General features: G+C 33.6%; 1 protein-coding gene and 1 long non-coding RNA gene across 2 annotated transcripts; both read right to left on the reverse strand.

Moving 5' to 3' along the window:
* Positions 1-1069: 1069 nt before the first annotated feature.
* LOC109810748 (secreted RxLR effector protein 161) lies at positions 1070-2546 on the reverse strand. Its single transcript, XM_020355945.1, has 2 exons — positions 2349-2546; positions 1070-1528 (listed from the first exon to the last, which is right to left on the reverse strand). The coding sequence occupies exons 1-2, from the start codon at positions 2544-2546 to the stop codon at positions 1070-1072; spliced, it is 657 nt and encodes a 218-aa protein (XP_020211534.1).
* Positions 2547-10546: 8000 nt separating this feature from the next.
* On the reverse strand, positions 10547-12805 carry LOC145953270 (uncharacterized). The gene is made up of 2 exons (XR_014430810.1): positions 11097-12805; positions 10547-10818 (listed from the first exon to the last, which is right to left on the reverse strand). It is a non-coding gene; the product is annotated as an uncharacterized LOC145953270 (long non-coding RNA).
* Positions 12806-13374: the final 569 nt, after the last annotated feature.

A 13374-nucleotide genomic window follows, 5' to 3' on the forward strand; every position in this document is an offset into this window, starting at 1 on the left:
AAGAATAATGTTTCCTGCGAATTTTAATACAAAATTCGCTTGAAAAGTCGCATATAATATGAGAAATTCTAGTAATAATATAGTGATACGTATTTTATAGTAACACGATATCTATCACTAACAAGTCACTTTTATCTACACTATAGATACAATATATATGTTAATATATTATTAAAAAAATATAGGTATAGATTAAAGTGATACACAATATATATTGTTAAATCTTATTTAAAATTAATATTAAAATTGTGCAGTTATATATAAAGATTTATATTTACATATTTTATACTTATAATGATCCATTTTATTTTTCATTGTATGTAATATATTTTTTATATAATAATTCATGCATATTGGTTGGCTAAATATGACTTTTTTAGTCATAAAAATTTCGTTGTTTGAGAAATTTGCCCATGATAGTTGTCACTCCAACTCATGGTGGATGCATTAGAACTTAGGATCTATTTATTTTTATTTTTTCATTTTTGCTTTCCTACCAATCAAAAAAATATTATTCCTGTAAAGGAATAATTCTCCTTTTGAGAGAACAAAGTAAGGAGAAAGAAACTTCTTCAATTGTATTATTGAAAGAAAGCTGATATAAAAGAGAAAGAGTCTAAGCTACATATATATATATATATATATATATATATATATATATATATATATATATATATATATATATATATATATATATATATATATATGGATGCAAAACAATTGAACTAACTTTTTTAAAAGCTATATCAGTCTTATCTCTTACACCCCCTCTCAAACTAAGTGTTCCAAGAGAGTGCACATTTAGTTTGATGCTGAAAGTATGAAATTGATTACTAGAAAGAGCTTTGGTTAAGAGATCTGCAATCTGAAACTGAGTTGGCACATGTTTGACATTTATTTCTCCTCTAGCAACCTTCTCACGAACAAACCACAAATCTAACTCAAAATGCTTTGTTTTGGAATGCATAATTGGCTTAGCAGTAAGCATAACAACTATCAAATTGTCACACCAAATGAGAGGAGGAACGATTACTTTTATTCTAAGCTCTGTGAGAAGAGATTTCAGCCACTAAGTTTCTGCTACCAAAGCTGCAAGGCTTCTATATTCTGCCTCTGTGCTGCTCCTTGACACTACTTGTTGTTTCTTGGCCATCCAAGATATCACGTTGCTTCCAAGGAATAAACAATAACCAGAGGCGGACCTCATACCATCTTGATCAAAGGCCCAATCACTGTCACAATAACATATTATATGCAGATTATTTGACTTTTCAAAGAGCAACCCATGATCACGCGTCCCATTTATGTATCGTAATACCCTTTTAACTATCTTCCAGTGACTTTGTAATGGCCTGTGCATATATTGACATAGTTTGTGGACTGTGAAAGCAAGATCAGGCCTAGTAATTGTGAGATATTGAAGAGCACCAACAACAGAACGATACAGGCTTGGATCTTCAGTTGCTTCTGTTCCCTTAGACTGGAATTTGCATCCAGTAGCAAGAGGAGTTTTCACAGGTTTTGCATCCTGCATTTTAAGTTTATGCAACAAGTTAGAAGCATATTTGGATTGACTTAAGAGTAACTTACCATCATTGAGACTTTTGACTTCTATTTCAAAAAAATAGTGCAATTTCCCAAGATCTTTTAAGGGAAAAAGTTTATTTAACTTGGAGATAATATGTTGCACAAAGTCTACATTGTTTCCTGTTATAAGGATGTCATCAACATACACAAGCATATATGTGATACTATTAGCAGTAAAATGTATAAATAATGAATTATCACATTTAGCTGAAAAAAATCCAAAGGATGCAAGTGTAAAGGCTAGTTTGCCAAACCAAGCTCTTGGAGCTTCTTTTAATCCATAGATTGTCTTCTTTAATCTACACACCAAATTTGGATTATTGTTTTGAAACCCTTCTGGTGGTTTCATGTAGACCACTTCCTTTAGATTTCCATTCAAAAAAGCATTATTAATATCCACTTGTCTAATTGACCAGCCTCTAGATAGTTCAATAGATAATATGACTTTGATATTCATATGTTTAACTACAGGGCTAAAAGTTTCTTGATAATCCAAACCATGTTGCTGGGTAAATCCTCTTGCCACTAGCCTTGCCTTATATTTAGAAATGCTGCTATCAGGATTGTGTTTGAGCCAAAAAATCCACTTGGATCCCACGGGTTTTCTATGCGAAGGTAAAGGAACGATCCCACGTTTGATTTTTGACTAAGGCATTGAGTTCTTCGTGCATAGCTTGAATCCATTTAGGAGATTGAAGAGCTTCTCTAACTGTACTAGGTTCCATTTTAGCTACCATGGCCTTTGGTTTAAAAATACCAACCTTGCCTATTGTGACCATAGGATGATTATTGATGACAAGGGGCATAGCTCCAAGACTAGGACCTGTATCAAAATTAGTCTCAACAGTGGAATTATGTGTATTTTTAGTTAAAACAGTTCTTACATTGTCAGGAAGCTTAATCGCAAGGGTATTGGTCAAAGGACTTGTAGGTTGAGGAGTATCCTCAATTTGAGGCATATTACAATTAGAAACAACAGGTATAATAGGAGGATGTATATTACCGGAAGTAGGATGACAATTCAGATCTTCCTGTCTTTTACTAAGCATAGGAAAATCAAATTCATCAAATATAACATGCTTAATAATATAAATTCTTCCTGTTGAATCAAGACATTTATAACCCTTATGATTACAACTATAACCTAGAAAGATGCATGGTTTAGACCGATAATCCATTTTATACTGATTATAAGGTCTAAGATATGGATAACACCTACATCCAAAACTTCTGAATATACTGTAATCTAGTTTCATATCACTACAAGAAAAAGTCAAATTTCCCACGGATTATTTCCCACGGACCAAAATCCGTCGGAAATTTCCCAGGATTTTTACATGAAGGAATTTCCGACGGACTTTCCGACGAATTTAAATCCGTGGGAAATTTCTGACGGAATTTCCCACGGATTTAAATTCATGGGAAATTTCCGACGAAATTTCCCACGAATTTCTATCCGTCTGAAATTTTCGACGGAATTTCCCACGGATTTAAATCCGTCTAAAATTTTTGACGAAGTTTCCCACGGATTAAAATCCGTCTTAAATTTATGACAGAGTTTCCCACCTCTGAAATTATTAAATAAAATTTAAGCCAATTATTTTTCAAATGCAACCAATCCTAATCGCATCAATACACACAACAATGCACTATATAATATTTTCATTATTATATGGGTGTTTTCAAAATATAAATAAGATAAATATAAATCAAAGTGTGTGAGGTATGACTTATATTACCTTTATATAATTATATGTTTAGGTTATTATAAATTATAAACTAATTAGCGTAAATGTGTTTTTTGTTACTTATCTTGAAAAATACCAACACATGACGTTCAAATTTAAGAATAACACATCTTTTCTTTAATTTTTAAAAATCACTCATCTCTTTGAAAATAACGTTATTAATTAAATAAGGGGGAAAAAGTTAAATTATGTTCTGCAAATCATATATATGTATCTATCATTTATTTCTAAATTACATCCAATACTATGTCATTTTGATGAAAACTTTCATTGATCTTCAATTTTGAAAATAAGATTTTTTTCAATTCATTTTTAAAATTATTACTTAAAATTTAATATTTTTTTTTAAATCACAGTGTGCATGATATTTAAAATAAATTTCAAAAAAGTTGAAATAATGAAATAAGAGATCAAATCTCATTTAATTATTGATATTTGTATTAATAAATTATTTTCTCTTAATAGTATATAAACAGTATTATCATATATAAGTAGTTGTATGTGCCACTTAAATAAATAAATAAGAAAATTAATACTCACTTAAAAATTTGAGAAGAGATATATGTATGACGTTATTGAGAAAAACTTCAAGTAGGGGTTAATGGAATTTTTTCTATATTAAATCTTCTTTATTTAAAACTTAAAACATTAAAGTTAAAATAATTACACTAAATAATTATTTTTGTTCCTAATAACTGATTGATTCAAAAATCTCTCTTTAAGTTGTAGTAATTTCTTAAATTTACATTTTATTGATTTCTGAATTTTATATTTAAGTAAATCAGTAAAATACAAAGTAACGAGTATAAATATGAGTATTTAAAACTTCAATGAATCTATATATAGAAAGTAGAGATAAAGACAAAGAAAATGAATAGAAGAAAAATAGTTAAATATATAGTTGTTTGATTATCTATATAATAGATAAAGAGAAATATACGTCATCTTGTAACTGATTTTGTCTAAAAATTAATAGATAATTGTACGGTCCAGGTCGGATTCCGACCTGCCTACTACGTATGTCAGGCCTATTATAGCTCTCGCCGATATGTCAGGCCGACTGTGTCAGGCCGACTGTAGCTCTCGCCGATATGTCAGGCCGACTGTAGCTCTCACCGATCACCCCTCTAAGAGTGGTTCGGTTATTATTTGACTTGGTTTCTCTACTTAACCTGGTCGGTATATTTCCGATTCCTTCCGCTTACAAGAACTAACTCGGCCAATACCCGACTGTACCCTCAGTACGGGTATGGTCGGTCGGGGGCCGACACAACTCTCGCATATAGGGACTACCCGATAGCAAGGGCAAGGTCCCACTGTCCCTCACCAAATATTAGCCAGATCAAAACGGTTAAGGAAATCCCTACATTCTCGGGGCCCATAAAGCCCGTAAACAAGAAACTATAAAAGAAAAAACCCTAGAGTTGAGAAGGCATATTACACTCTTGAATGCTCTGGCTTTGAGGTCTGACCTAGGAAAAAACCCTAGTGCACCTCATGGCCGGAACATTTTGGCGCCCACCGTGGGGCTACGGTGAAACTTTTCCTACGCCCCAAGTAACACAGGAGAACCCGCACTTTACCATGGCGAGAGGCGGCACATCCAACAACGACTCACAACACCCTACCATGGAGGAGATGATGGCATTGATCAACGGATTGAGGGAGGAGAATGCGCGATCCAGGGAGAGAGAGGAGGCTATTCAACGAGAAAACGAGGAGATTAGGAGGCGAGCGGACGAGATGCAAGCTATGATAACGGCCAACGCCAGGACGGTGGAGGAAGATGTCATGATGGAAGTCCCCAGGGATTTTCGACCTTTTTCGGAGGCCATAGAGGCCGAGACCATCCCGAGGGATCATCGGATTCCCCAAGTCGAACCTTTTGATGGAACTCAGGATCCTAGTCAGCACTTGACGAATTTCCGCGCTCAAATGTTGATTTGTGGAGGAAGTATGGAAGTCCGCTGCAAACTATTCATGGGTACACTCAAAAAAGCAGCACTGGATTGGTTTAGTGGTCTCCCTGACCGATCAATCACCGACTTTGATGTCTTTAGTCGGCTCTTCATGACACAGTTCGCCGCTAACAAGAAGAAACCACCGATCACGTCGGACTTGTTCGATCTCAAACAGCAGCGGGAGGAGTCGTTGAAGGACTTTCTGCAAAGGTTCAATGAGGTCGCCTTGAGGATAGCGTCCTTGGATGAAAGGATGGCAGTCATCGCGTTCCAGAAGGGCTTAAGGTCTGGAGCTTTCGACATCGCGCTAGAGAAAGCGAGTTGTCAAACGATGTCGGAGGTGAGAGCTTTCGCCCTGAGTCACATCAAGACGGAGGAGGGACAAATCAACTAAAGGGCAGCTGAAAGCCGAGAAGCTGGGGTCGTCCGAAGAGATTTTTATTCCATATAAAAATGTGAAAAGGTTTTTTTTTGCTGAGAAGGTTTTTAATGAGGCACCGCAAACCAATAATTCCTGAATCCTAATAAACATCATCCCTTATTTATCTTATATGATTTCTAACATGTGTTATTTTGAAGGCACCATAAACTCGTGATTGATCGGTAAAAATCCGACTGGACGAGTATAAATAACTTGAAGACCAAACTCGTGATTGATCGGTAAAAATCCGACTGGGCGAGTATAAATAACTCGAAGACCAAACTCGTGATTGATCGGTAAAAATCCGACTGGGCGAGTATAAATAACTCGAAGACTAAACTCGTGATTAATCGGTAAAAATTCGACTGGGCGAGTATAAATAACTCGAAGACAAACTCGTGATTGATCGGTAAAAATCTAACTAGGCGAGTATAAATAACTCGAAGACCAAACTCGTGATTGATCAGTAAAAATCCGACTGGGCGAGTATAAATAACTCGAAGACCAAACTCGTGATTGATCGGTAAAAATCCGACTGGGCGAGTATAAATAACTCGAAGACCAAACTCGTGATTGATCGGTAAAAATCCGACTGGGCGAGTATAAAATAACTCGAAGACACAAATTCATGATCGCTCGGTAAAAATCCGAACTAGGGGGAAGCAAAACTCATCAGAGAACACCCAAAATACTAAATCATTCTAGGGAGATCGGCATTTGTCTGACCCGTAGGCTTATCATGTCCCACACCTCGGCCAAAAACGCCACATCTTAGCTAGAAGAACATCTTTTTATTTCACTCTCGGAATGGTGGGCATGGGGGCTATTAGTTGGATTCATTTTAACTCGAAAAATTTTCCACTCATTTTGTGAGTTGGTATTTCGCCGATCGGATTGTCGAATTTCATTGTAACAAAAAATTTTCTCATCATTTATAGTCGGAAATTAGGCGACTTGATTTTGGTGAATTTCGACTCGGTATTTCGGTGACCCAAGGTGACTGAGTCGGATAGTTAACCAACTACTCCATTTGAAGCTTTTTAACTGGGTGAATTTTCTCACATCCCCTACCAGAGCCCGAGGAGCCACGAATTGAGATAAAGAGTCAGTGAATCTTCTTGGTCTGTCCCTTGCCTTAGCCATAAAAGTGTGCTCAACAAGAATCTAACTGTATGTATCGGCTGAGGATAAGCCTTCTCGCCTTGCACGCTCAAGGATGGAGGGCTAATGTACGGTCCAGGACAAAATCCGACTAGGGGCCTCCACGAGGGACATGTCGGCCATGGCTAAGCCGACCCCCTGTCTAGCAAAGCCCTTCTACCTTATAGGCTCAGCGCTGGAGGGCTAGTGTACGGTCCAGGTCGGATTTCGACCTGCCTACTACGTATGTCAGGCCTACTGTAGCTCTCGCCGATATGTCAGGCCGACTGTAGCTTTCACCGATATGCCAGGCCGACTGTAGCTCTCGCCAATATGTCAGGCCGATTGTAGCTCTCGCCGATATGCCAGGCCGACTGTAGCTCTCACCGATCACCCCTCTAAGAGTGGTTCGGTTATTATTCGACTTGGTTTCTCTACTTAACATGGTCGGTATATTTCCGATTCCTTTCGCTTACAAGAACCAACTCGGCCAATACCCGACTGTACCCTCAGTACGGGTATGGTCGGTCGGGGGCTGACACAACTCTCGCATACAGGGACTACCCGAAAGCAAGGGCAAGGTCCCACTGTCCCTCACCAAATATTAGCCAGATCAAAACGGTTAAGGAAATCCCTACATTCTCGGGGCACATAAAGCCCGTAAACAAGAAACTATAAAAGAAAAAACCCTGGAGTTGAGAAGGCAAATTACACTCTTGAATGCTCTGGCTTTGAGGTCTGACCTAGGAAAAAACCCTAGTGCACCTCGTGGCCGGAACAATAATCATACCTTTATTAGACATTATGTTATAATTCTACTACTGATCGTACTATATGTTATTTTTAAATTTATTGAACTCCTAAATTTTATTTGTTATGTATGACATTTTATTTTGTATGAATGAACTTGTTTTGATTTACATAATTATGATTGATTTAATATATTTAAATAAGATAATTATTTAATAAAATTTTGAATTAAAAAAAATAATTTTTCACAAAATTTTCCACAGATTTCCCACGGATTTATCCGTGGGTAATTTCTCACGGACTAATCCGTGGGTAATTTCCCACGGATTAGTCCGTGGGAAATTACCCACGGATTAATTTCCCACGGATAAATCCGTGGGAAATTCTGTGAAATTTTTTTTTTAATTCAAAATTGAGGAGTTTCAATACATTCTTAGAATGTAAACTCATAAAAAATTTAAAAAAATTAATTTAATTATAAAATGAATAATCCAAATTATATTTATAAAATAAAAGTAAGATAAAATTAGAGAGATTAAAATTATAAAATTTTAATAATGTTATAAAACATTAAAAAAGAAAAGAATTAATAAATAATAGAAATAAAAAATTATTTAAATTACAATATAGAAATTCAAAAATTTAAGACAAAAAGGCAAAATTATACTTAAAAAATAATTCAAATTAAAATATGAAAATTCAAATATTTTAAGTGAAAAGACAAAAATGTACTTAAAAAATTATTAAAATTAAATTATTTAAATATATAATCATATTATTACAAATAAAATTAGAATATATAAAATAAAAATCAGTTAAGGGTATGATTATCTATTATTTTTTAAGCAAAATCAGTTACAAGATGACGTATAACTTTATTTTAAATGTGAATTTTGTAAATTCAACCGTTAAATTAAAAATATTTTACTCTTAAATCATATATACAAAATGTTATATTAATCGAAGATGATTTCTTATAAAACAAAATTAAATCTGTTGAAAAATTTATATTTTCGATGAGAAAATTTTTGTAGGAAAAGCTATATTATTGATGAAATATTTCAGACAAATTTATATTTGTTGACAATGTAAGAAATGGTTTTAAATTTGATATGAAAATATTATGATATTATTAGATAAGATTTTAAGTTAGTATTTTATTAATAGTTGATAATTAAAAAATAAAACAAGGATAAATACATTTTTTGAATTTTATATGTTTGATTTAAGATAACTTATAAAATAACTCTTTGATAAAATTATTCCGCTCAGTAACTCATGGCGTGTGTTGAATTTTATCAATCTAATTAATTGTTAAATTAAAAGTTACTAAATTTTACTAATAATTAATATAAAAAGTTAATTAGTTTTGGAATAAATTATTTGTGAATTAACAATATAATTGAAATATTAGTTATTTTAAATTATTTAACTAAAATCTTATTGATAATTTACTATATGATCTTAATATTTTTGTATAATTAATATCTGGTTTTACTATATGATCTTAATATTTTTGTATAACTAATATCTGATTTTAAATTTGGTATGAGAATATTATATATAATTAGATAAGATTTTAAGTTAGTATTTTATTAATAGTTGATAATTTGAAAAAAAAAAACAACAAGGATAAATACATTTTTTGAATTTTAATGTTTGATTTAAGGTAAATAAATATATTAAATTAATTAATAATTTATTTAAAATATTAAAATTTAATTTATAAGTATGTATCAAATAAATATTTATAATTTTTTAAATTATATTAGCATTATAAATTATAAAATTAAATAATTTAAATTATAATTTTAAATAAAAATAAGTAGACGTTAATTATAAAAGTAAGTACATATAAATAAATAATAATTAAATATATTATTATTATTATTAATTATTATTATTTGTAATATAAAATTATTATATATTATTATTATAGTATAAATATGAGATTGTATATTTGAGGATGACTTAAATGAATTAATTTGTACAAGTTATACTGACAACATACATATACATTTCGGTAGCTTACTCATAAGAACTTCACAATTAAGCGTGCTTGACCTGGAGTAGTACAGGGATGGGTGACCTTCTGGGAAGTTTCCCAGAAATTGCACAAGTAAGGTTAAAACACACTAAACAATGAAATATCGTGAAATAGAACCCTTGAGAGACCAAATATGAGGGTTGTTACATTAATAAATTTATTAAAATTAAAAAAAAATTATAATTTTCGGGTAATTTCCCACGGATTTATCCGTGGGAAAATCCGTGGGAAAGTTACCCATGGATAAAAATCCGTGGGTAAATTTCAGACGACCAATTTACCGACGGATTAGTGTCCGTTGGTAATCCGTCGGAAATGCCTCATTACCCACGGATTTTGGGCATTTCCCACGGATTTTTGCCGTCTGAAATACCGAATTTTCTTGTAGTGTATGGAATAAAGCTTCAAATGGAGATTTAAGTTTCAGAACAGGTGTATGAATGCGATTTATAACAAATGTAGCACAAGCAAATGCATGACACCAATAATCAAATGACAGACCAGATTCAACTAATAAAGTGAGACCCGTTTCTGTAATGTGACGATGTTTCCTCTCAGGAGCACCATTCTGCTCATGCGTGTGAGGGCAGCTAAATCTATGAGTTATGCAATTCTCTTTGAGTACAGAACTGAAACTTTGATATTCTTTTGCAGCATCTGTTTGAAGAATTTTCAATTTATTTTGAAATTGTAACTCTGCCATCTTTTTTAAATTCAAGAAAAGAGTTTAATGCTTGAGATCTATATTTTAAGAAGTAAGCCCAAGAGAATTTTGAATATGCATCAAGAAACAAAATGTAATATCTATATCCTTCTTTTGAAGGTAGGGGTGACAGTCCCCAAATATCATAATATACTAACTATAATGGCTCAGTATAAACAGTTTCAAAAATAGAAAATGGAGATTTATGCATTTTGCCTAAGCAACAAGAACCACAAACAAAAGCATTGTCATTTATTGATATTACACTGATTTAAGACATGCTTAACAATTTTGTTTGCACAATGGCCTAGCCTAAAGTGCCAAATTTGTAAACTATTACATGTGGTAGAGGAATATAAAGCTGAAATAGGAAAATCATTATTAGGATGAACAATTTGCAGATTCTCAAAAGCATATAGACCATCTTTAAGCTTCCCTTGTAGCAGAAGCTTCCGAGAGCCCTGGGATTTAACAAAACAGTCAGTGAAATGAAATTCAAAGAAACATGAGTTTTCTTTGTCAAATTTAGCAACACTTAGTAGATTTTTAGTGACATCAGGCACATGTAACAACTTATTAAGAGTAAAAGCAATGTTATTGGAAGGATTTTTGAGTTTATAAGTGCCAGTATTATGAATACTTAGGCAATTACCATTACCAACTACTACCTTCTCTAATCCTATATAAGGAGTTTTGATCATTAGATTAGATAAATCATTAGTAAAATGATTTTTTGCACCTGTATCTGGGTACCATGTGTCATCTAGAGAAGATTGAGTTGCGGAGGTTGTTATCATAGCTTGTTTGACAGGTTCTTGTATAATAGCATCAAATGTGTTGTTCTTAGTAGACTTCAGATCTGGTAGATTTTCAACAAAATGAGACCAACAATTATAGACAAAATGTCCTAATTTGCCACACAATTGACATTGAATTTGTTGTCCACGACCTCCCCCAAAGCTATTTTGATTCGAGCGGCCAGATCTGCCTCTTCCACGATTCTAACCACGTCCTCGCCCGCGATTGATCACAAGATTACCTTTCTTATGTTAATTCTAAGCAAAATTTGCTTGAAGAGTGGACAACTCATGTTGCTTATGCCTCTCAAGCCGTTCTTCTTGATGCATCAATAGAGCTTCAATCTCTGCAACAATGTATGCTTCAGTACATGTGATACACGAAGTGATGAATCCATCATATTCTTTGCCAAGACCATCAAAGATTGTGTCTATGTGATCTTCAACTGATAACAGCGATCCAATTGTAGCTAGGGTCTTGACAATTTGTTTCACCTATATGAGATACTCGGCGATTGATCCACTTTTCTTGACATTGCAAAGTTGAATTTTTTTTTTGCTTGACACGCGCTCTCGTCTGAGATACAAAATACACCTTCAAAGCATGCCAGATCTGATGCGACCACACGCATCCAACCATACGGATCTTAAATTGTGGATCCATAGTTCAAGCAACCAAGATTTTAATAGATTGTCTTGTTGCTCATAATTTTTGAATGCAACATTCACCAAGCCCTTCAATTCATCATTTGTAGTCAAGAATTTTGCAGGAATTGATTTCACTCCGCCAATGTGTTTTTGCAAGCAAAAACCCTTGATCTTCGCTTCTGCATGTTGCATCCAGGTGAGAAAATTATCATCCGTTAATTTGAACGAAATCGCATTGGACAAGATATGAGGGTGAAACGGAGTTTCTGCGAAAGTCATTAGAAAGACCTAGGATCGTGGCCTAATTGATACCATGTAAAAAAATAATTCTCCTTCTGAGAGAATAGAGTGAGGAGAAAAAAACTTCTTCAATTGTATTATTAAAAAAAAGTTGATACAAAAGAAAAAGAGTCTAAGCTATATATATATATATATAGACACAAAACAATTCAACTAACTTTTTTAAAAACTATATCAGTCTTATCCTAACAATTCCCTACAATAAAAATTACTTTAAGACTTGTTTTGGAGGGGTCGTAAGTTTTAAGGTTTTAGTTTCTAAAATTAAATTTGAAAACAAAACTTGTTTGAACAAAATGAGGTTGAAAAATGAATTTAAAATCATTTTATCTTGCTTTTTGGAAATAATAATAAATAAAAAAAAAAAAGAGTTTTCTTGTTATAGTTTTGGGATTTTAGAAGTTGATTTGCACTTTTCGGTATTTTAATTTCTTCTCCTTTATTTACTTTCCTGTTTAGTCTTTGACTTACTCAGTCCAATAAAATTTATGATTTGGATTCAAATTTTAAACGTGAATTAAAACTTTTTAACTTGATCTGATTATATCTTGATTTGGACTTAGCCTCAAAACACCTATACTAATTAACGAAATTCTTAATGGGTTTGGACCTCATTTTATAAACTTGAATTGAATATGGTTTGGTTTTTTGTTTGGTAGATGATAAACATACCTCCACTCTCGTATAAACGCACCTTCTTTTTAAAAAAAAAAATATAAAATGTCTAAATTATCTTTAAAAAAAATAAAATTTCTAAATTTATACCTCCTTTCTCCGCACCCCGATTCTCCGCACCCCACACCCACACCCCACTTCCATCGTACCTTGCCGTCAATCTTAACAACGACGGGGACGTTGCCGTTGGTCTGGTCCTGGCTGAGGCCGAGTAAGTTGTAGGCGGGGACGTTGGTGCCGTAGACGAAGGGGGACCACACGTCCTCTTCCTTGTGACCCTGGTAGGAGGGAGGGATGGTGGTGCGGTACGTCACCTGCTGTTTCCGGTAGGTCACGTAGGTGTTCAGACGGTCGTAGTAGATTCCGATTTTGTCGTTGGGGTTGCGCGAGGAGAGTGTCACCTGAAAGCTTGAGGTCAGGAAGTTTGGGGGTGAGGGGAAGGGGGTGCGGGAAAGGAAGTGTAAATTTTAAATTTTTTTTTAAAGGTAATTTAGATATTTTATATATTTTTTTTTTAAAAAGAGGGTGTGTTTATATAAGAGTGGAGGTGTGTTTATCATCTGCCTTTTTGTTTTTGTTTTTTCAGCCTCACATGCT

This window comes from Cajanus cajan, chromosome 11 (assembly GCF_000230855.2).
Source record: "Cajanus cajan strain Asha chromosome 11, NIPB_CcT2T_4, whole genome shotgun sequence".
Classification (NCBI taxonomy): domain Eukaryota; kingdom Viridiplantae; phylum Streptophyta; class Magnoliopsida; order Fabales; family Fabaceae; genus Cajanus; species Cajanus cajan.